Source organism: Haematobia irritans, chromosome 4, assembly GCF_050003625.1.
Source record: "Haematobia irritans isolate KBUSLIRL chromosome 4, ASM5000362v1, whole genome shotgun sequence".
NCBI lineage: Eukaryota > Metazoa > Arthropoda > Insecta > Diptera > Muscidae > Haematobia > Haematobia irritans.
In genome coordinates this window covers 194,031,527-194,055,911 of record NC_134400.1, presented here as the reverse complement: position 1 = coordinate 194,055,911, position 24,385 = coordinate 194,031,527, and the positions used below count along the sequence as shown (strand labels likewise).

At 37.1% G+C, this 24,385-nt stretch overlaps 1 protein-coding gene across 2 annotated transcripts in view; it reads left to right on the top strand.

Annotated features, from left to right (window-relative positions):
* The first annotated feature begins 927 nt into the window (after positions 1-927).
* The window catches only part of LOC142234841 (lipase 3-like), a 28,845-nt gene continuing 5,387 nt past the window's right edge, over positions 928-24,385 (top strand). The window contains exons 1-3 of one of the 2 annotated variants that reach the window (XM_075306039.1): positions 928-1,054; positions 1,117-1,860; positions 18,953-19,680. In XM_075306039.1, the coding sequence (XP_075162154.1) occupies positions 986-1,054; positions 1,117-1,860; positions 18,953-19,642 (1,503 nt within the window). In that variant the 5' untranslated portion in view covers positions 928-985 and the 3' untranslated portion in view covers positions 19,643-19,680. Of the gene's footprint in view, positions 1,055-1,116; positions 1,861-10,526; positions 10,987-18,952; positions 19,681-24,385 lie in introns of those variants that run through there. The other variant, XM_075306040.1, reaches the window with a different exon arrangement.

Here is a 24,385-nt window from a genome sequence, read left to right as displayed (position 1 = left end):
TATTTTATGTGTCTCGAAAAACTTGCAAAATATCAGCAAAATCGGTTCATATTTAGATATAGCTCCCATATATAGCTTTCGCCCGATTTACACTCATTTGCCCACAGAGGCCAATTTTTTGCTCCGATTTAGTTGACATTTTGCATAGGGAGTAGAATTAGCATTGTAACTATGCGTGCCAAATTTGGTTGAAATCGGTTCAGATTTAGATATAGCTCCCATATATATGTTTTTCTGATTTCGACAAAAATGGTCAAAATACCAACATGTTCCTTGTTTTTTACTAAAATTGTGTTCCACCCTAGTGCATTAGCCGACTTAAATTTTGAGTCTATAGATTTTGTAGAAGTCTATCAAATTCTTCCAGATCGAGTGATATTTAAATGTATGTATTTGGGACAAACCTTTATATTTAGCACCCAACACATTTGACGGATGTGATATGGTATCGAAAATTTAGATCTACAAAGTGGTGCAGGGTATAATATAGTCGGCCCCGCCCGACTTTAGACTTTCCTTACTTGTTTTTTACTAAAATTGTGTTCCACCCTAGTGCATTAGCCAACTTAAATTTTGAGTCTATAGATTTTGTAAAAGTCTATCAAATTCTGTCCAAACGGATTACGGATGTGATATGGTATCGAAAATTTAGATCTACAAAGTGGTGCAGGGTATAATATAGTCGACCCCGCCCGACTTTAGACTTTCCTTACTTTTTGGAGAAGGAAACTTCAATATAGACATGCGTCTTCTGTGATATAAAAACAAAAACGCAAAAGCTGAAAAAAAGTGACTCGTTATAAAATTCCGGATGATCTAAACGAACACCTTTTACAGCGAAATATTTCATTTAATGAATTAGTAGTGAATTTAATGATTTAGTAAATATCGTTTGATGTCATAGGGTTGATATACAATTAGAGCATTTAAAATAAAAGGGCTGTTGAACGTTGTAAACGTAGTCTTGAAAATAACAACGTGTAGAATGCAAGTGCATCTAATATTTGTAGTCCCATTAGTTTTCTTTGGACGTTGGTCGATTGCAATCGATACTGTGGGTATTTAACAGCGATTTTCATTGGGAAATCATTGAAAAACTTCGATTTTCCGTTTTAGTGTGATCGCATAACTCAACATAAATATCCCTGTGAGAGGCATACACTCACCACTAAGGATGGCTATATTTTGACGTTATTTCGTATACCTCAAGGTGCCCAAGGAGGATATAATTCAGCACATCCTGCCAATATGACACGGGATAGTAGACCAGTCATTATGCTATTACATGGTGTCGAATGTTCATCTGATTCATGGATAATCAGTGGACCCGAAAATGGTTTACCATTTGTATTAGCCGATGCCGGCTATGATGTTTGGCTACCTAATAATCGTGGAAATATTTACTCTGAGAGACATGTTTCACTACCGTCTACGTCCCAGGCTTATTGGCAATTTTCCATAGATGAAATTGGATCGATTGATGTGCCCACCATCATAGACTTTATCCTGGCCATAACAAAAATGCAACGACTTCACTTCGTGGGACATTCTCAGGGAGTGACAGCCTTTATGATGGCCCTTGCCAGTAATCCCTCGTACAATAGAAAGATAAGTACTTCGCATTTGTTGGGGCCAGCAATATTTGTGTGTCATGCCAGAGGACCATTTCCTCCAATTCTAGCTCCTATATTAGGATCAACTACAGGCATATCGAAATACTTAGGTAATCTACCTTCTGGAGAAATCAACGCACGATTACAAGGTTTTCTATTTGCCCTATGTCAGCGGGAAAACTATGAGAATTTCTGTGTCCAAATACTTAATAGTTTTCTTGGTTGGGATTCACCTTATTTGAATCGAGTGAGTATATGATGAGATCATCCAGAGAATGAATATGATCACCGCAATGTTTCAAGAACAAAATGTTATGGGGAACATGTAACATGTTTGTTTCGTCTGTCCGTCCGTCCGTCTGTCTGTGAACACATTTTTGTGATCAAAGTCTAGGTCGCAATTTAAGTCCAATCGCCTTCAAATTTGGCACATGTTCATAATTTGAGTCAGAATAGAACCCCATTGATTTTGAAAGAAATCGGTTCAGATTTAGATATAGCTCCCATATATATCTTTCGCCCGATATGCACTAATATGGACCCAGCAGCCAGAGTTTTATACCGATTTGCTTGAAATTTTGTACAAACATCATACTTAGTCATATAGTCAAGTTTGCAAAATTTTATTGAAATCGGTAAAGATTTAGATATAGCTCCCATATATATCTTTCGCCCGATATGGACTTATATGGCCCCAGAAGCCAGATTTTTAGCCGAATTTGGTTGAAATTTCGCACGAGGAGTACAATTAGTAGTATAGTCAAGTGTGCAAAATTTGATTGAAATCGATTCAGATTTAGATATAGCTCCCATATATATCTTTCGCCCGATATGGACTAATATGGTCCTAAAAGCCAGAGTTTTGGCCCAATTTGGTTGAAATTTTGCACAGGGAGTAGATTTAGCATTGTAGCTATGCGTGCCAAATTTGGTTGAAATCGATTCAGATTTAGATATAGCTCCCATATATATCTTTCTCCCGATATGGACTAATATGGTCCTAGATGCCAGAGTTTTGGCCAAATTTGTTTGAAATTTTGCACTAGGAGTACAATTAGTAGTGCAGTCAAGTGTGCCAAATTTTATTGAAATCGGTTCAGATTTAGATATAGCTCCCATATATAGCTTTCGCCCGATTTACACTCGTATGGCCACAGAGGCCAATTTTTAACTCCGATTTAGTTAAAATTTTGCACAGGGAGTAGAATTAGCATTGTTGCTATGCGTGCCAAATTTGAAATCGGTTCAGATTTAGATATAGCTCCCATATATATGTTTTTCTGATTTCTACAAAAATTGCCAAAATACTAACATTTTCCTTGTAAAATCGCCACTTCTTAGTCAAAAAGTTATAAAAATGACTCTAATTTTCATAAACTTCTAATACATATATATCGAGTGATAAATCACAAATAAACTTTTGCGAAGTTTCCTTAAAATTGCTTCAGATTTCAATGTTTCCCATATTTATACCCTTCACCACTACTGTGGTACAGCTCGCAATTTAAGTCCGATCGTTCTCAAATTTGGCATAGGGCCGTTTCTTGGGACAGAGACAATCGCTATTGGTTTTGGAAAAAATCGGTTTAGATTTAGATATAGCTGCCATATATATTTATAATAGTATCGTAAAGTGTGTCAAATTTTTTTAAAATCGGTTCAGATTTAGATATAGCTCACATATATATCTTTGCCCCGATTTGGACTTATATGGTCTCAAAAGCCAGAGTTTTACCCTGACTTACTTCAAATTTTGCACAAGCGGTACTTTTAACGATACTATTGTATGTGCCAAATATGGTCAAAATCGATTCAGATTCAGATATAGCTCCCATATATATATTTCGTCCGATTTGAACTTATATGGCCTCAAAATCCAGGGTTTTGCCGTGATTTGCTTCAAATTTTGCACAAGGAGTACGTTTAGTAGTATCGGTAATTGTGCCAAATTTTGTTGAAATCGGTTCAGATTTAGATATGGCTCCCATATATATCTTCCGTCCGATTTGCACTCATATGACCAGGTGGGCCAAAGTTATACTCCCATTTACGTGAAATTTCGCATAGATAACAGAATTATTATTCTAACTATGCATGTCACATTTAGTCAAAATTGGTTCAGATTGTATATAGCTCCCATATATATGTACACCAGAGATGGGGAAATATGGTAGACTTTTTCACATTTTAGACCCATTTTCAATGGGATTTTCCTCCAATTGACTGGATAGTTTCCTCAGAGAATACAAATATGGCTAAAATTCTCACACTTTACACAAAATTCTGTGATGATTTCCCCATATCTTAGCCATATCTTACACACTGCAATGCCAAAATTTCCACAGAACGGATGAGTTTTAAATAAGGCTCCAAGTCACCCGATTAGACCAAATAATATATCACAGCCCACACTTGACCACATATCTTGGCGAGATCTAACCAATATCCTTGTAAAATCGCCACTGCTGAGTAGCAAAAATTGTAAATTTTACTCTAATTGTCCTATATCTCGAATACATATGTATCGCCTGAAAAATCATAAATCTCTTTTGTACAATTGCATTAAAATTTCTCTCGCTTCATATTTCCCATATTTTTTACTAACATTGTGTTTCATCCCAGGGCGTTAGCCGATTTAAATTTTAATTCTAGAGTTTTTGTAGAAGTGCAAAAAATTGTTTCCATTAAAAGTATTTGTATCTGGAAATGCAAACTTTTATATAGCTCCCAGCAAATTTTAGGTAATTGAAATGGTAACACAAATGTTTGTCTACATAGTAGTGAAGGGTATAATATAGTCGGCTCCGCCCGACTTTAGACTTTACTTACTTTTTTTTTACTAACATTGTGTTCCACCCTAGTACATTAGCCGACTTAAATTTTGAGTCTATAGATTTTGTAGAAGTCTATACAATTCTGTCCAGATCGAGTGATATTTAAATGTATGTCTTTGGGACAAACCTTTATATATAGCCCATTTGACGGATGTGATATGGTATCGAAAATTTAGATCTACAAAGTGGTGCAGGGTATAATATAGTCGGCCCCGCCCGACTTTAGACTTTCCTTACTTGTTTTCTCCAAAATTATGTTTAGTCGGTTACCATCTGTGATAGCAACATAGGTTTTACTACGATATTAGTTTAAGTTTATTATTTCTGCAATTAATAAATACGTGTTTTTTATCGAATTGTAGTAATATCGTAATAATGGACGTGTTTGTTTGCAAATGTAATTGACGATAAATTAAATATCAAATAAAAACATAATCCCTGATGAAGCTGGAAATAATCCCAGCGAAACGTTGGATGACAATAATGGAATAATTCAATATTTGTTTTATTCGCATTCAAAAATGACCTTGAAAGCCCAGAGAAAATATAAACAGAGATGTTAATAGTTAGAATAAGGTCGATAAGCAAAATAATCTTGTACATTTATGTGTGTGGATATGCCCCCCTTTTGACCACATAACAAAAAGTTTTTTTTTTTTGGCGGTGGATTATTCCTTCTCAGTAATGCTGGTGACATTTCTGAGTATTTGAAAGCTTCTCTAAGTGGTTTCGCTGCAATGCGGAAAGCCGTACATACTCGGCTATAAAAAGAAGGTCAATGGCGAGACGTTAACATGGATCGAATAGTCTTAGTGAGCCTGAACTATCGGGTTGCCATTATACCAATAAAACGACGGATTTTCCTACTATTGACTGGGTTAAAGCTCTCTGTGGCCAGGGTACGTCACAGAAAATATTTATTTTTGGACAGGGGAAAGAAGAAGACGGGGTTTATGTTTCAGTGGAGTTACCTTTATTATGCAGTTTAGAGAAGTTTAGCTTAATACTAGTTTGGTATGGTAGAGGCAGTGATGTATCGGCGGCGTGCGCCGAGACTCGCTGGTTCTCGGTGTTGGGTAAGCGGCTTCCAGAATGCTGGCTGAGAGGGTTTGGCTGGGAAAGGACTGTTGGTTGGAGAACTACGTGGCTGGCGGCGTTGCGGAGTGTTAGTAGATGAGGTACAGCGGGCTAGAGGAATTACTCCGGCGGAGTTACAGGCAGTGGCTGAAAGAATTATCCACTGGTTGACGGTGATATATAAACAATGTGTAAACTTAGCATATATTCCAGAAAAGTGGAGGGAAACAAAAGTTGTCTTCATACCTAAAGCAGGAAAAGTCACTCACTCGAGTGCGAAGGATTTCCGACCAATCAGCTTATCCTCATTCCTACTTAAGACCCTGGAGAGGATGATAGACATGTATCTTAGAACTAGCGTGGATTCAAGTTTGCTCTCGAAACGACAGCATGCATACTCGAAGGGCAGGTCTACTGAGACCGCATTGCATGAACTGGTCAGCTTTATTGAAAGCTCACTATCTGTCAAAGAATACACAATCGTGGCGTTTCTAGACATCGAAGGGGCGTTCAATAATGTCCATCCGAGCTCGATATTAAATGGACTGACAACTCTGAATGTTGATCCATGTATACTTAGGCTGTTAGACGAACTTCTAATAAAGAGACGTATTTCAGCCACACTAGGGCAAGCAAACATACAAAGGTATGTGAACAGGGGCACTCCCCAAGGAGGAGTTCTATCACCTCTTCTTTGGAATGTTGCTATAAACAACCTTCTGGTTTCTCTAGAAAAAGAAAGGATAAAAGTGGTGGCATACGCAGATGATGTGGCGCTAGCAGTCAGGGGAAAATTCCCGTCCACAATCAGAGATATTATACAGAGAGCTCTCCGGATGACTGAGAAATGGGCGAAAGATAATGGCCTTGGTGTAAATCCAGCAAAGACAGAAATAGTCATGTACTGCAAAGATCGCAAAACTCCCACGGTTAGGCCCATTTCCTTAGGGGGTACTGAAATTCCCTTTGGTGAGTGTGCAAAATACCTTGGCGTTATTTTGGACAGGAAGCTGAATTTTAGGCTTAATATTGAAGAGAGGGCGAGAAAAGCAACGGTAGCTTTGTACTCGTGCAAAAAGGCAATAGGGAAAAAGTGGGGACTAAGACCAAAAATTGTGCATTGGCTATACACGGCAGTGGTTAGACCTATAATGCTATATGGTGTTGTAGTCTGGTGGCCGGCACTTCAGAAACCGACTTGTTTAGATAAAGTTCAGCGTATGGCGTGTTTGTGTATTTCAGGCGCATTCAGCAAGACAGGAACAAATTCCCTTAATGTCGTGCTGCATCTATTGCCTTTAGACATTTTGGCCAAACAGTCAGCTGCAACAACGGCTGTGCGGTTGCGCGAGCTATCGCTGTGGTCGGAAAAAATGTACGGTCATAGTTCGGTCCTCAAAGTAATGCCAGATGTGCCTAACGTAGTGGATTACACCCTGGCAAAACCACTTTTCGACAAAAAGTTTGAAACTCTAATTCCCAACAGTGAGGCGTGGTGTACACAGACCCCGGGGAATAAAAGATATATAGATTTCTATACTGATGGCTCCAAATTGAATGGACAAGTGGGGTTCGGAGTATATTCTAAAGATCTGGAAATTCGAATAGCGAAAAGATTACCTAATCACTGTAGTGTTTTTCAGGCTGAAATATTGGCAATAAGAGAGGTGGTGAATTGGCTGAGAAGTAATGTTCCAACAAATATTGGCATTAATATATACTCAGACAGTCAACCATATGCAATAAAATCCTTGGACTCTGTGTTCCTTAACTCAAAAACGGCCATAGACTGCCGCAAATCTCTCAACGAGATGGCTGAGCAGTACAATATTCCCCTAATATGGGTGCCTGGTCATAGGAACATACCGGGGAACTGTGAAGCAGATGTGTTAGCAAGGCTAGGAACTACCTTACATATTCCAGGGGAACTAGAATCTGTTGGTATGCCTCTGGCCACCTGCAAGCTCTTACTGCGTGAGAAGGCTGTTATGATGGCCAATATTCGATGGGAAAATTGCAAGGGTTGTAACGACACCAAGCAAATATGGCCCCATTTAAACTTAAACCGCACACTAGATATGCTAGTGTTCTCAAGGCGTCAGATAGCACTCCTAATATCTGCTATAACGGGTCGCTGCCTGATAGGCGAATTTGCAAAAACTATAGGTGCGAAGTATAATGACTATTGTATAAGCTGTCATGACGTGGAGGAAAAGGAATTAATTAAACACCTCTTGTGTGAGTGTCCTGCTTTTTGTGTAAGGCGTAAGCGAATTTTAGGAGCATATAGCTTTAGATTACTGGCTGACCTGGAAAACGTTAACTTAAGCAGTTTGTTAATGTTTTTGGAGCAATCTGGTTGGTTCCACAAAAGTAAATAATAGAGAAGGTTCAGTGGTTAAGACTAGAAGTGCCCATATGTAATAGGTACTTTTAGTTAAATGTGGTATCACAATGGCATGAATAGTCTAAGTGAGCCTGAAATTTAATCGGGCTGCCACTTTAACCTAACCTAACCTAGAGTGATCATGCACACCTCTAGTCGGGAACTGGGCAGGACTATGGGTAGATAGGGGTACACGGGCTGGATTTGCTGAGGGAAAGGAAAGGATGAAAGAAAAGGGGGAACACGTGGCTAGAGAGGTCGCACACCTCTAGCTATGGGGGGACAAGGATAGAGGAAATATAGGAGCGCGGGGCTAGAGTGGTCGCACACCTCTAGCTGTGGGATAGAAAAGGAGAATGGAGAAGTAGGAACACGTGACTAGAGTGGTCGCACACCTCTAGTTGTTGGATAGGAAAGGTGGATGGAGAAGGGGGAGCACGTGGCTAGGAGGAAAGGTTGGAGCACGTGGCTAGAGTGGTCGCACACCTCTAGCTGTGGAGTAGAGAAAGGAGGAAAGGTAGGAGCACGTGACTAGAGGGGCCGCACAACTCTAGCTGTGGAGTAGAGAAAGGAGGAAAGGTAGGAACACGTGGCTAGGAGGAAAGGTTAGAGCACGTGGCTAGAATGGTCGAAAATTTGTTAACAGTCGATCAAAAACGCATAAGAATGAACATTTCTCAAGCTTGTTTGGATCGTTTTAAGCGAAATAAAATGGATTTTAAGCGTCGTTTCATAACTGTTGATGAGACATGGATCCACCACTGTACTCCAGAGACAAAAGAACAATCCAAATAATGGACTGAAGCTGGAGGAAGTGCCCCAAAGAAGGCAAAAACAATTCAATCGGCTGGTAAGGTTATGGAAACGGTTTTTTGAGACTTCAAAGGTATTTTATTGATTGACTCTCTGCAAACGGGTAAAACAATAAATTCAGAGTACTATTGCAACCTTTTGGATTAATTAAATTTACAAATTGGGGATCGATTTATATGAGGACTACATACAACTATAGACCGATATAGATGGTTGCTAACGGCCATATACTAACACCATGTACCAAATTTCAACTGACTCGGATGAAATTTGCTCCTCCAAGAGGCGCCAAAACCAAGTCTCGGGATCGGTTTATATGGGGGCTACATGTAATTATGGACCGATATGGACCAATTTATGCATAGTTGTTATAGACCATATACTTACACCACGTACCAAATTTCAGCCGGATCGAATGAAATTTGCTTCTCTTAGAGACTCCGCAAGGCAAATATGGGGATCGGTTATATGGGGGCTATATATAATTATGGGGATCGGTTATATGGGGGCTATATATAATTATGGACCGATGTGGGCCAATTTTTGCATGGTTATTAGAGACCATATTCTAACACCATGTACCTAATTTCAACTGACTCGGATGAAATTTGCTCCTACAAGAGGCTCCAAAACCAAATCTCGGGATCGTTTTATATGGGGTGCTATATATAATTATAGACCGATATGGACCAATTTTTGCATGGTTGTTAGAGAATATATACTAACACCATGTGCCACATTTCAGCCGGATCGGATGAAATTTGCTTCTCTTAGAGGCTCCGAAAGCCAAATCTGGGGATCGGTTATATGGGCTCTATATATAATTATGGACCGATATGGGCCAATTTTTGCGTGGTTATTAGGACCATATACTAATACCACGTACCAAATTTCAACCGAATCGGTTGAATTGTGCTCATCCGTGAGGCTCCGGAAGTCAAATATGGGGGTCGGTTATATAGGGGCTATATATAATTATGGACCGATGTGGGCCAATTTTTGCATGGTTATTAGAGACCATATTCTAACACCATGTACCAAATTTCAACTGACTCGGATGAAATTTGCTCCTCCAAGAGGCTCCAAAACCAAATCTCGGGATCGGTTTATATGGGGGCTACATATAATTATGGACCGATATGGACCAATTTTTGCATAGTTTTGAGAGACCAAAACTTATACCAAGTACCAAATTTCAGCCGGATCAGATGAAATTTGCTTCTCTTAGAGGCTCCGCAAGCCAAATCTGGGGATCGGTTATATGGGGGCTATATATAATTATGGACCGATGTGGGCCTATTTTTCATATATATGCGGTCTTAGAGCAATATTTCGATGTGTTACAAACGCAAATGCAAAATTAATATACCCGCATCCTATGGTGTAGGGTATAATTAACTGTGCATAATTTATGTTATGGCTGACATAGTTTTTGCCACACTTATAAAATATGCGAGATACTATTTATGAAGAATGACACTTTTTGTGCCACATTCATAAAGTGAGCGTTCCCACTGTGAAAATGAATAATAATTTAATTTATTTAACTAATTTACAATTAATTATTATTCGAGCTTTATGGACAAAGAAGATTACAGATTTTGATCAATAGAGTCATCGAAAAGAAAACGTCAGATACAAATCAATACCCGCCTGACTGTAACATACATGTTTCAGTTTGGGGCGAATGAATCTCTCCACAGCCTTTGGTATAGATCTCAATTTTGGGTCCTTTATACTAAATTTTTATGGAGAAAACATCGCAGAATTTTTCTCTAACAAAAAATATTTTATTTTCTTCAGTCTATTATAGGTGATATATTTCATACCCATCCAGCTGGATGCTCTACACGTCAATTGATACAATTTTCGCAGTGGTTCCTCTCATGTCAGTTTAACGCCTACGATTTTGGTAATCAAGGAAATCTCTTGAAATATGGACAACTTAAACCACCATCGTACAACTTGGCCAATGTTAATCCGCAAATTCCAGTGGACATATATTTTAGTGATAACGATTTCGTGGTTTCTCCCCAAGATGTTTATAGTTTATACAAAATTGTGGGGCAGAGAGCCACATGGAATCGTGTTAAATATCCCAAATTTAATCACATGGACTTCCTGTGGGGTACAACACCTATGAAATGCATTACTTTGTGTATTTTAAGTAAAATTCAGAAATATGAAAATTATTCTTATACTGGACGATATTGTAAATGTTTTAAAAATAAACCTTTTTGAATGATGTTGTCCAAAATCGAAATATTGGAATTTCTTTTAAGTTTTTTATCAACCGCAATTATGAAAAGTTTTTTTTTTTTACAAAAAACAATCATCTTCAGCATACAAAGGCAACCAATGAAAGGGTTTCTGCATCGGATTTTTGCTGGTGATGAAGTGCGGATCCATTGCGGCAATCTTAAGCGAAAAAATTAAATGGTTATCCCGGTTATGTCTCAAAATCGACGGCAAATCCGAATATTCATGGAAAGAAGATTATGCTGTGTATTTGGTGGGACCAGTTTGGTGTAATATGAGCTGCTGCCACCAAGTGAAATAATCACAGGAGAACATAACAAGGTTACGGCATACATATTACACAGAAACGAAAAAAAAAACAAGTAAGGAAAGTCTAAAGTCGGGCGGTGCCGACTATATTATACCCTGCACCACTTTGTAGATCTAAATTTTCGATATCATATCACATCCATCAAATGTGTTGGGGGCTATATATAAAGGTTTGTCCCAAATACATACATTTAAATATCACTCGATCTGGACAGAATTTGATAGACTTCTACAAAATCTATAGACTCAAAATTTAAGTCGGCTACTGCACTAGGGTGGAACACAATGTTAGTAAAAACAAGTATATACAGCAGTAAGTTCGGCCGGGCCGAATCTTAAATACCCACCACCATGAACCAAATATTAGGATTTCCTTTGAAATTTCAGGAGGGCTTGAGGACTTGAGGACACTTCCCGAAGATACATTTAAAGATTTCACCTATGAGGACTATATCAGATTCTGGATTTATAAGAACCATTTTTGTTTGAGTTTTAGAGGAATCATTAACATCTCTTGTAAGTGTGCAAGAAAATTATAAAATAACGTCTTGATTTTAAATTTTAAATCTGTAGATTTTCACCCGAAAAATAAAATCTGGAAATTTTACATTGAGTTTCAAGCAATTTTCATGATCAGTGCGCCTTCTATACTCACAAGAAGTGAAATTGGTCTATATGGAGGCATTACCAAATGGACCGATAAAAACTTAATCCGATACACGTTTTTGTGAGCCTTAAATACGAGAATATTTACAATTTCAGGCAAATTGGATAAAAACTACGGTTTCTAGAAACCTAAGGAGTTAAATCGGGAAATCGTTCTTATGGGGGCTATACTAAAATACCGACCGATACTATCCGTTTTCGGCACACCTCTTTATGGCCCAAAAATAGCTCTAGATTTCCAATTTCAGGCAAATTGGATAAAAACTACGGTTTCTATAAGCCCAAGAAGTAAAATCGGGAGGTCGGTTTATATGGGGGCTATACCAAAACATGGACCGACATTCACCATTTTTGGCACACCTCTTCAAGGTCCCAAAATATCTCTAGATTTTCAATTTCGCGCAAATTGGATGAAAACTACGGTTTCTATAAGCGAAAGACCCCAAATCGGGAGGTCGGTTTATATGGGGGCTATACCAAACCATGGACCGACACTCACCATTTTTGGCACACCTCTTCAAGGTCCCAAAATACCTCTAGATTTTCAATTTCGCGCAAATTGGATGAAAACTACGGTTTCTATAAGCGAAAGACCCCAAATCGGGAGGTCGGTTTATATGGGGGCTATACCAAAACATGGACCGACACTCACCATTTTTGGCACACCTCTTCAAGGTCCCAAAATATCTCTAGATTTTCAATTTCGCGCAAATTGGATGAAAACTACGGTTTCTATAAGCGAAAGACCCCAAATCGGGAGGTCGGTTTATATATGGGCTATACCAAAACATGGCCCGATATAGCCCATCTTCGAACTTGACCTGCGCGCAGACAAAAGACGATTCTGTGCCAAATTTCAGGACGATAGCTCCATTATTGAATGCTGTAGCGTGATTACAACAGACAGCCAGACAGACAGACAGACGGACAGACGGACATGCTTATATCGTCTTAGAATTTCTCCCTGATCAAGAATATATATACTTTATATAGTCGGAAATCGATATTTCGATGCGTTACAAACGGAATGACAAACTTATTATACCCCGTCACCATTCTATGGTGGTGGGTATAAAAATATGGGAAACGTTTAAATCTGAAGCAATTTTAAGGAAACTTCGAAAAAGTTTATTTATGATTTATCGCTCGATATATATGTATTACAAGTTTAGCAAAATTTCAACTAAATCGGAGTTAAATATTGGCCTCTGTGGTCATATGAGTGTAAATCGGGCGAAAGCTATGTATGGGAGATATATCTAAATCTGAGCCGATTTCAACCAAATTTGGCACGCATAGCTACAATGCTAATTCTACTCCCTGTGCAAAATTTCAATCAAATCTGAGTAAAAATTTGGACACTGTTGTCATATGAGTGTAAATCGGGCGAACGATATATATGGGAGCTATATCTAAATCTGAACCGATTTCAACCAAATTTGGCACGCATAGCTACAATGCTAATTCTACTCCCTGTGCAAAATTCCAACTAAATCGGAGCGAGAGATTGGCCTCTGTGGTCATATGAGTAAAAATCGGGCGAAAGCTATATATGGGAGATATATCTAAATCTGAGCCGATTTCAACCAAATTTTTCACGCATACCTACAATGCTAATTCTACTCCCTGTGCAAAATTTCAATCAAATCGGAGTAAAAAATTGGCCACTGTTGTCATATGAGTGTAAATCGGGCGAACGATATATATGGGAGCTATATCTAAATCTGAACCGATTTCAATAAAATTGGGCACACATGACTATAGTACTCTGGCTTCTGGCGCCATATAAGTCCATATCGGGCGAAATATATATATGTATATATATATATATATATATATATATATATATATATATATATATATATATATATATATATATATATATATATATATATATATATATATATATATATATATATATATATATATATATATATATATATATATATATATATATATATATATATATATATATATATATATATATATATATATATATATATATATATATATATATATATATATATCGACTCAGGAGCCCACCCTGAGCATTTTTGCCAAAGACACCATGTGTCTATCTCGTCTCCTTCTTGGTGTTTCAAACATATGCACTAACTTATAATACCCTGTTCCACAGTGTTGCGCAAGGTATAAAAACAAGTATATACGGCCGTAAGTTCGGCCAGGCCGAATCTTATGTACCCTCCACCATGGATTGCGTAGAAACTTCTACGAAAGACTGTCATCCACAATCGAATTACTTGGGTTGTGGTATCTTAAAACTTCTTAACACCGTTTTCTAAATTGTGAGTTATTCCATACGTGGTATATATTAGACAAAAAAGTTATGTGTAGTTAAGTCTACAAATAATTACGAATCGATATGGACTTTTTGCACGGTACGTAGAGAGCCAGAATTGAACTATGGGGGTCACTAATATGGGGGCTACAATTATGAACTTGATATGGACCAATTTTTGTGTGATTGGGGATCGTTAGGCATGGTTGTTAACGGCCATATACTAACACAATGTACCAAATTTCAACTGACTCGGAAAAAATTTGCTCCTCCAAGAGGCTCCGATCTCGGGATCGGTTTATATGGGGGCTATATATGATTATGGACTGATATGGACCACTTTTGGCATGGTTGTTAAATATCATTTACTACAAACACGTACCAAATTTCAAGCAGATCGGATGGATTTTGCTTCTCCATAAGGCAGCGGAGGTCAAATCTGGGGATCGGATTATATGGCAGCTATAATTATGGACTGATATGAATCCTGCATGGTTGTTGGATACAATATATTAACACCACGTACCAAATTTGAACTGAATCAGATGAATTTTGGTCTTCCAAGAGGCTCCGTAGGTCAAATCTGGTGATCGGTTTATCTGGTGATCGGTTTATAATTATGGACCGATGTTGACCAATTTTTGCATGGTCATTAGATACCATATACTTACATCATGTAGCAAATTTCAGCCGGATCGGGGGCTGTACCAAAACATGGACCGACAATCACAATATTCGGCACACCTGTTTATAGACATAGACATATATATATATATATATATATATATATATATATATATATATATATATATATATATATATATATATATATATATATATATATATATATATATATATATATATATATATATATATATATATATATGTCTATAAACAGGTGTGCCGAATATTGTGATTGTCGGTCCATGTTTTGGTACAGTCCTCATATAGACCGATCTTTCGATTTTACTTCTTGGGAAGTAATCTGCAGTTTTTATCCCATTCTAGAGGGAATTTAAGACCATAAAGAGGTGTGCCGAAAGTGGTGATTATCGGTCCATTTGTGGGCACCGAAAACTATGCTGTATAAATATAACTGTTTGATTATTTTCGTTACTTCAGCGTTGATGGCTATAGCGATAATTGTCTGTTGATGACAATAACAGCTACGTAGCCCAGTGGATAGTGTATTGGATTACAAATTATATGGTCCGCGATTCGATTCTCCGTCTAGGAGAATTATTTGTATTAATGAAATGAAAAAGGTGCTAAAAACTAAAAGACCTTAGAAAGATGTGAGGAAAGTTGCAATTAGCCAGAAAAGATTTTTTGTTTTTTTTTCGGTTAGCTTTTATGAAATTGTTTCCTCCAAATAAACTTCCTTACAGCGAAAAGCGAAAATGGTAAACGATATTTGTTTGTCTACAATTCCGTTTGAGAAGAGAGAATTATATTTTTGCGTGGGGAGAGTACATAAGATTCGACCTGTCTGATCTTTCGCTTGTACTTGTTTTATTCTAATTTGAGTATTTTTGATGCTTGTGTGAGTTTATTAACGCGTGCCAATTGTGACTCTTTTACAATCGTATTAATTTATTTTATTTTTTACATATATCATGATAAGTAACCGGATCTTGGTGTTACTTGCTTAATTTCTTAGCATTATTAAGTCCAACAAGTACTTACAGTAGTAATTTCGGCCGAGCCGAATCTTAAATACCCACCACCATGAATCAAATATAATAGATTCCTTTGAAAACTCTTCGCCGTAGCGGGTTATTTGATAATCAGGGGGATATGATGACAGATATTCTCCCAAGTTCAACTAGTACGCTTCCCGAAGATAAATTTTAAGGTTTTACCTATGAAGACTAGATCAGATTCTGAATTTATAATAAATATTTTTTTTTTGAGTTTTAGAGAAATCATAAACATATCGTGTAAATGATGAAATAAAGCCTTGATTTGAAATATTAAATCTGTAGATTTTTACCGCCATTATTTAAATGATTAACATACGAGGAGTAAAATCTGGAAATTTTACTTTCAGTTTCAAGCAATTTCTATGATCAGTGCGCCTGAAAACGGTCTATATAAATCCGATACAGATTTTGGTGGGTCTAAAATACCAGTATACGTTATTTACATTTTTGGAAAAATCGGATAAAAACTACGGTTTCTAGAAGCCCAAGGAGTTAAATCGGGAGATCGGTCTATATGGCGGCTACACCAAAACCAAGAACCGATACACCCCATTTTCGATACACCAACTTGTGGTCCTAAAATAACTCTTGATTTTCAATTTCAGGCAAATCGGATGGTAAAATACACTTTCTAAACAGCCAAGAAGCAAATTTGGTCCATATGGGGGCTATACCAAAACTTGGACCGATTCTGGCCATTTTCGACACAGCTCTTTATGGTCCCAAAATACCTCTAGATTTCCAATTTCAGGCAAATCGGATTGTAAATATAGTTTCTAGACGCCAAAGAAGTAAAATCGGGAGATCGGTCTATATGGGGGCTACACCAAAACAAGGACCGATACACCCCACATTCGAAACACCAATTTGTGGTCTTAAAATACCCCTAGACTTTCCATTTCAGACAAATCGGATGGTAAAATACACTTTCTAGATGCCGAAGACGCTAAATCGGGAAATCGGTCCATATGGGGGCTATACCAAAACATGGACCGATAGGCATCATTTTCGACACATCTCTTTATGGTCCCAAAATACCTCTAGATTTCGAATTTCAGGCAAATCGGATTGTAAATATAGTTTCTAGACGCCAAAGAAGTAAAATCGGGAGATCGGTCTATATGGGGGCTACACCAAAACAAGGACCGATACACCCCACTTTCGACACACCAATTTGTGGTCTTAAAATACCCCTAGATTTTCCATTTCAGACAAATCAGATAGAAAATACACTTTCTAGACGCCCAAGAAGCCAAATCGGGAAATCTGTCCATATGGGGGCTATACCAAAACATGGACCGATAGGCACCATATTCAACACATCTCTTAATGCTCCCAAAATACCTTTAGATTTCCAATTTCAGGCAAATCGGATAGTAAATACAGTTTCGATAAGTCCAAGAAGTAATATCGGGAGATCGGTCTATATGGGGGCTACACCAAAACAAGGACCGATACACCCTATTTTCGAAACACCAATTTGTGGTCCTAAAATACCTCTTGATTTTCAATTTCAGGCAAATCAGATAGAAAATACACTTTCTAGACGCCCAAGAAGCTAAATCGGGAAATCGGTCCATATGGGGGCTATACCAAACCATGGACCGATAGGAACCATTTTCAACACATCTCTTTATGCTCCCAAAATACCTTAAGATTTCCAATTTCAGGCAAATCGGATAGTAAATACAGTTTCGATAAGTCCAAGAAGTAATATCGGGAGATCGGTCTATATGGGGGCTATATCAAAATATAGACCGATACACGCCATTTTCGACATACCAATTTGTGGTCTTAAAATACCCCTAGATTTTCAATTTCAGGCAAATCGGATGGTAAAATACTCTTTCTAGATGCCGAAGAAGCTAAATCGGGAAATCGGTTTATGGAACCGATAGGCACCATTTTCGACACATCTCTGTATGGTCCCAAATACCTCTAGATTTCCAATTTCAGGCAAATCGGTTTGTAAATATAGTTTCTAGACGCCCAAGAAGTAAAATCGGGAGATCGGTCTATATGGGGGCTACACCAAAACAAGGACCGATACATCTTATTTTCGAAACACCAATTTGTGGTCCTAAAATACCTCTTGATTTTCAATTTCAGGCAAATCGGATGGGAAAATACACTTTCTAGACGCCCAAGAAGCAAAATCGAAAAATCGGTGCATATGGGGGTTATACCAAAACATGAACCTATAGACACCATTTTCGGAACACTTTTTGATGGTCCTAAAATACATCTTGATTTCGAATTTGAGGGAAATTGGATAAAAAGTATGGAACTTGTCCTGCCTGCGAACAAAAAACGAATCTGTGCCAAATTTCGGGACGATAGTGCCATTATTGAAGGCTGTAGCGTGTTTACAACAGACAGACAGACGGACATGCTTATATCGTCTTAGAATTTCTCCCTGATCAAGAATATATATATATATATATATATATATATATATATATATATATATATATATATATATATATATATATATATATATATATATATATATATATATATATATATATATATATATATATATATATATATATATATATATATATATATATATATATATATATATATAGAGAGAGAGAGAGAGAGAGAGAGAGAGAGAGAGAGAGAGAGAAAGAGAGAAAGAGAGAGAGAGTCGGAAATCGAAATTTCGATGTGTTACAAACGGAATGACAAACTTATTATACCCCCGTCACCATTCTATGGTGGTGGGTATAAAAATTTTCAATTTCAATTTGTTTGATTTCAGTCACAGCAAACACTTGAATACAATGAACCACACATTTTCAGTATTAATTCTCATCAGTTTGACGGTTATTCAAACAACAAACTGTAGAGCTTCAGTTACCAAAGCGGTTAGTTTAAGACAATTAATATTAAAAGTCCCAATGGGAAAATTAATAATTTTTAATTTTATATAAAAAAATTATTTTTATTTTTATTAAAAAAAAACACACACACAAAACAAATATGTATAGTGCCATCGTATAACACGCCATGGATATCCCTGTGAAAGTCATTCGCTGACAACAAGCGATGGTTATATCTTGACCATGGTCCGCATTCCCCATTCCCATCGCAGGGGAAATGATACCAAAACGAATGATGATCGGCCTGCTGTCCTAATGATGCATTGTTGGCATTGTTCATCGGATATATGGACCCTTAATGGACCCGATAATAGTTTAGCCTTTTTGTTAGTCGATGCCGGCTATGATGTTTGGCTTGGTAATTCACGTGGAAATGTCTACAGTCGCAAACATATCTCGCTATCATCACACAGTGAAGCTTTTTGGACATTCGCTTTAGATGAAATTGGCCAAATTGATGTACCAGCTAAAATGGATTATATTTTACACATAAGAAATTTACCCAAACTTCATTATGTTGGCTATTCCCAAGGAACTGCAGCTTTGGTTATGGCCCTCTCAACGAAACCTTTGTATACTCAGAAGCTGCATACTGTTCATCTTTTGGCTCCTGCTATATTTGTGTGTCATATAACATCGCTACTGCCATTACTAGCTGCCCCCATAATTGGACAATACAATGCTATATCCACTACATTGGGAACCGTACCGCCTCAAAATATCTTATCGGCAATTCGTACAGTGGAAGTGGCTTTTTGTAAGAGCCCGCAAATGCAATTGTTTGTACGAATTTGTTGAACTTTATCTTTGGTTGGAATTCGCCATATATGAATCGTGTAAGTATAACATTTTATTTGATATATTGTAGATGTGTGTGTGTGTGTGTGGAAGTATGTATGTGCTGTATAAAGTGGATACGACAAACATAACTTTTGTCATAGGTCACTGCTTCATATCCGGTTCGAAGGACCATGAACAATTGCGGGAATATTTTCTAAAAGTGGATTGTAGTTATGTTTTGTTAACTCCCAGAATTGTTAATACAGAAGTCAAGAACAGTGACCAAAAAATAAAGAAACAGAAAAAAACAAGTTTCAAGATTCAGTATACAGATTTATTGCTGTTGCTCTCAATTATGCTCCTTACCGTCGTCGATGAAGATGTACAAGTAAATTATAAAAAGGTTCACGCGCAGCCGTTGTTGTAAATTGAGTGAAAAGCTACTTAAACATTTTAATATTTATTCAAATATGGTGACAATCTATATCTTTTGACTAAGAGCAGTTATCGATATTTGGTAAGAACAAATGGTTGTCAGGTGGAAACAATTCAAATTCAAAGGATATTCAAGTTATTCTAAGGGATATTCATAATAGATATTAGAACAAGTAAGGAAAGTCTAAAGTCGGGCGGGGCCGACTATATTATACCCTGCACCACTTTGTAGATCTAAATTTTCGATACCATGACACATCCGTCAAATGTGTTGGGGGCTATATATAAAGGTTTGTCCCAAATACATACATTTAAATATCACTCGATTTGGACAGAATTTGATAGTCTTCTACAAAATCTATAGACTCAAAATTTAAGTTGGTTAATGCACTAGGGTGGAACACAATGTTAGTAAAAGAATATGGGAACATTTAAATCTGAAGCAATTATAAGGAAACTTCGCAAACGTTTATTTATGACTTATCGCTCGATATATATGTATTAGAAGTTTAAGAAAATTAGAGTCATTTTTACATCTTTTCGACTAAGCAGTGGCGATTTTACAAGGAAAATGTTGGTCGAAATCAGAAAAACATATATATGGGAGCTAAATCTAAATCTGAACTGATGTCAACCAAATCTGCACGCATAGCTACAATGCTAATTCTAATTCTATAGCTAAAGCTATATATGGGAGCTAAATGTAAATCTGAACTGATGTCAACCAAATTTGCACGCATAGCTACAATGCTAATTCTAATTCTATAGCTAAAGCTATATATGGAAGCTATATCTAAATCTGAACCGATTTCAACCAAATTTGGCATGCATAGCTACAATGCTAATTATACTCCCTGTGCAAAATTTCAACTAAGTCGGAGTTAAAAAAATTGGCTCTGTGGTCATATGAGTGAAAATCGGGCGAAAGCTATATATGGGAGCTATATCTAAATCTGAACCGATTTCAACCAAATTTGGCACGTACAGCTACAATGCTAATTCTACTCCCTGTGCAAAATTTCAACTAAATCGGAGTTAAAAATTGGCCTCTGTGGTCATATGAGTGAAAATCGGGCGAAAGCTATATATGGGAGCTATATCTAAATCTGAACCGATTTCAACCAAATTTGGCTCGCATAGCTACAATGCTAATTCTACTCCCTGTGCAAAATTTCAACTAAATCGGAGTTAAAAATTGGCCTCTGTGGTCATTTGGGTGTAAATCGGGCGAAAGCTATATATGGGAGCTATATCTAAATCTAAACCGATTTGGCGGATATTTTGCAAGTTTTTCGAGACTCATAAAATATTCGGATGTACGGAAGTTTAGAAAGATCGGTTGATATACACGCCAATTATGACCAGATCGGTGAAAAATATATATGGCAGCTATATCTAAATCTGGAACCGATTTTTTCCAAAATCAATAGGGATCGTCTTTGAGCCGAAACAGGACCCTATACCAAATTTTAGGACAATCGGACTAAAACTGCGAGCTGTACTTTGCACACAAAAATACATCAACAGGCAGACGGACAGACAGACAGACAGACGGACATCGCTAAATCGACTCAAAATTTAATTCTTAGACGATCGGTATACTAAACGATGGGTCTCAGACTTTTCCTTCTTGGCGTTACATACAAATGCACAAACTTATTATACCCTGTACCACAGTAGTGGTGAAGGTATAAAAAGGAATATCATAATATTTTAATTCATTAATTAATTCATTGAATATTTTAAGTGTAAAGATTTGTTTGTGGAACGGAGTTCAACAATTAGCTTAGTAGTCTTAAAGTTTTTATCAAAATTTTATTTCTATAGAAAATTTTGTCAAAATTTTATATCTATAGAAATTTTGTAAAAATTTTATTTCTACAGAAAATTTGGTCAAAATTTTATTTTATAAAAAATTTTGCTAAAATTTTATTTCTATAGAAAAATTTGTCAAAATTTTATTCCTATAAAACATTTTGTAAATATTTTATTTCTATAGAAAATTTTGTCAAAATTTTATTTCTAAAAGGTTGGCTGACAAGTCCCCGGTCTAACAAAGAAAAACACATTTTTTTTGTCAAAATTTGTTTTTATTATTCAACATAGTTCTCTTCAAGAGCGATATAACGATTATAACGACCTTCCAATTTTTTGATACCATTTTGGTAGTACTCCTTCGGTTTTGCCTCAAAATAGGCCTCAGTTTCAGCGATCACCTCTTCATTGCAGCCAAATTTTTTCCCTGCGAGCATTCTTTTGAGGTCTGAGAACAAGAAAAAGTCGTTGGGGGCCAGATCTGGAGAATACGGTGGGTGGGGAAGCAATTCGAAGCCCAATTCATGAATTTTTGCCATCGTTCTCAATGACTTGTGGCACGGTGCGTTGTCTTGGTGGAACAACACTTTTTTCTTCTTCATATGGGGCCGTTTTGCCGCGATTTCGACCTTCAAATGCTCCAATAACGCCATATAATAGTCACTGTTGATGGTTTTTCCCTTCTCAAGATAATCGATAAAAATTATTCCATGCGCATCCCAAAAAACAGAGGCCATTACTTTGCCAGCGGACTTTTGAGTAGAGGTGTGCACGTGACACGAAATTGTCGTGACTCACGAAAATTTTTGTGACTCACGCGTGAGTCGTGATTCACGCTGACGGCAACGGCGTGAGTGTGCGTGAGCGTGATTAACCATTCAAATGTCGTGCGTGAGCGTGAGTCACGAAAACAATATCTTCGTGAGTGTGCGTGAATAACGAATTTCGGAAAAACACACTCACGGAAATAATCCCGCGTACGAACATAAAATGCTTGCGAGTTGAATTCATTTATAATTTTAGTGACACCCTAGGTGTAAAGAGTTTTATAACGCTCTCGATTTTAATCAATCTCATGTTTTCAATCAGGTTCTATAGGTAAATTACTCATAAAATTATTCGTGAGTCACGAGGATTTTCGTGAGTCACGACATTTTTCGTGAGTCACGATATTTTTCGTGAGTCACGACATTTAAAAGATTTTCGTGCGTGAGTGTGCGTGAGTACAAATTTTCTTTTCGTGAGTCCTACCAAAAAATATCGTGCGTGAGTGTGCGTGAATAAGATTTCTCCCTCGTGAGTGTGCGTGAGCGTGAGCAAAATATTACTCACGTGCACACCTCTACTTTTGAGTCTTTCCACGCTTCGGAGACGCTTCACCGGTCGCTGTCCACTCAACCGACTGTCGATTGGACTCAGGAGTGTAGTGATGGAGCCATGTTTCATTCATTGGCACATATCGACGGAAAAACTCGGGTGTATTACGAGTTAACAGCTGCAAACACCGCTCAGAATCATCAACACGTTGTTGTTTTTGGTCAAATTTGAGCTCACGTGGCACCCGTTTTGCACAGAGCTTCCGCATATCCAAATATTGATGAATGATATGACCAACACGTTCCTTTGATATCTTTAAGGCCTCTGCTATTTCGATCAACTTCATTTTACCGTCATTCAAAATCATATTGATTTTTTTGATGTTTTCGTGGGTAACCACCTTTTTCGGGCGTCCACTGTGTTCACCGTCCTCCGTGCTCATTTCACCACGCTTGAATTTTGCATACCAATCAATTATTGTTGATTTCCCTGGGGCAGAGTCCGGAAACTCATTATCAAGCCAAGTTTTGCTTCCACCGTATTTTGTCCCTTCAGAAAACAGTATTTTATCAAAACACGATATTCCTTTTTTCCATTTTTTTCACAATAACAAAAGTTGCTTCACAAAAGACGCCCTATCTCACAAACTAATTGACTTACATACGTCAAATTTTGACACGAATCATTTGATGGTTGGTACTATATAAAAATAATATGCATTTAATACTAGCGACGCCATCTATGTGTCAGACCGGGGACTTATCAGCCAACCTGTTATAGAAAATTTTGTAAATATTTTATTTTTATAGAAAATTTTGTCAACATTTTAATTTTATAATTTTGGGATTATTCGATTGGGCTTGAGGTCATGGGCTAATGAAAAATGCTGGTGTTTTTTTTTTTTTTTTTTTTTTTTTTTTTTTTTTTTTTTATTGAAATGTTGTTGTTCTCGGATATTTCGATACACCATCGGTGATCAGCTTCAGCGAGATATTATCTATATATTGTAATAATTTAAATATTTAACAGTATTAACTTTTACAATGTTTAGCAACAAAAATATAACATTAATTGTATTTACATTTTACAAAGTTATGGACTTTCTCCTTACAAAGCTCATGCCTAACTGATTGATTATCTTAATTGTGTTTGTGATTTTGTATTAGATTTCTGTAAATATGTGCACAGTGGTCT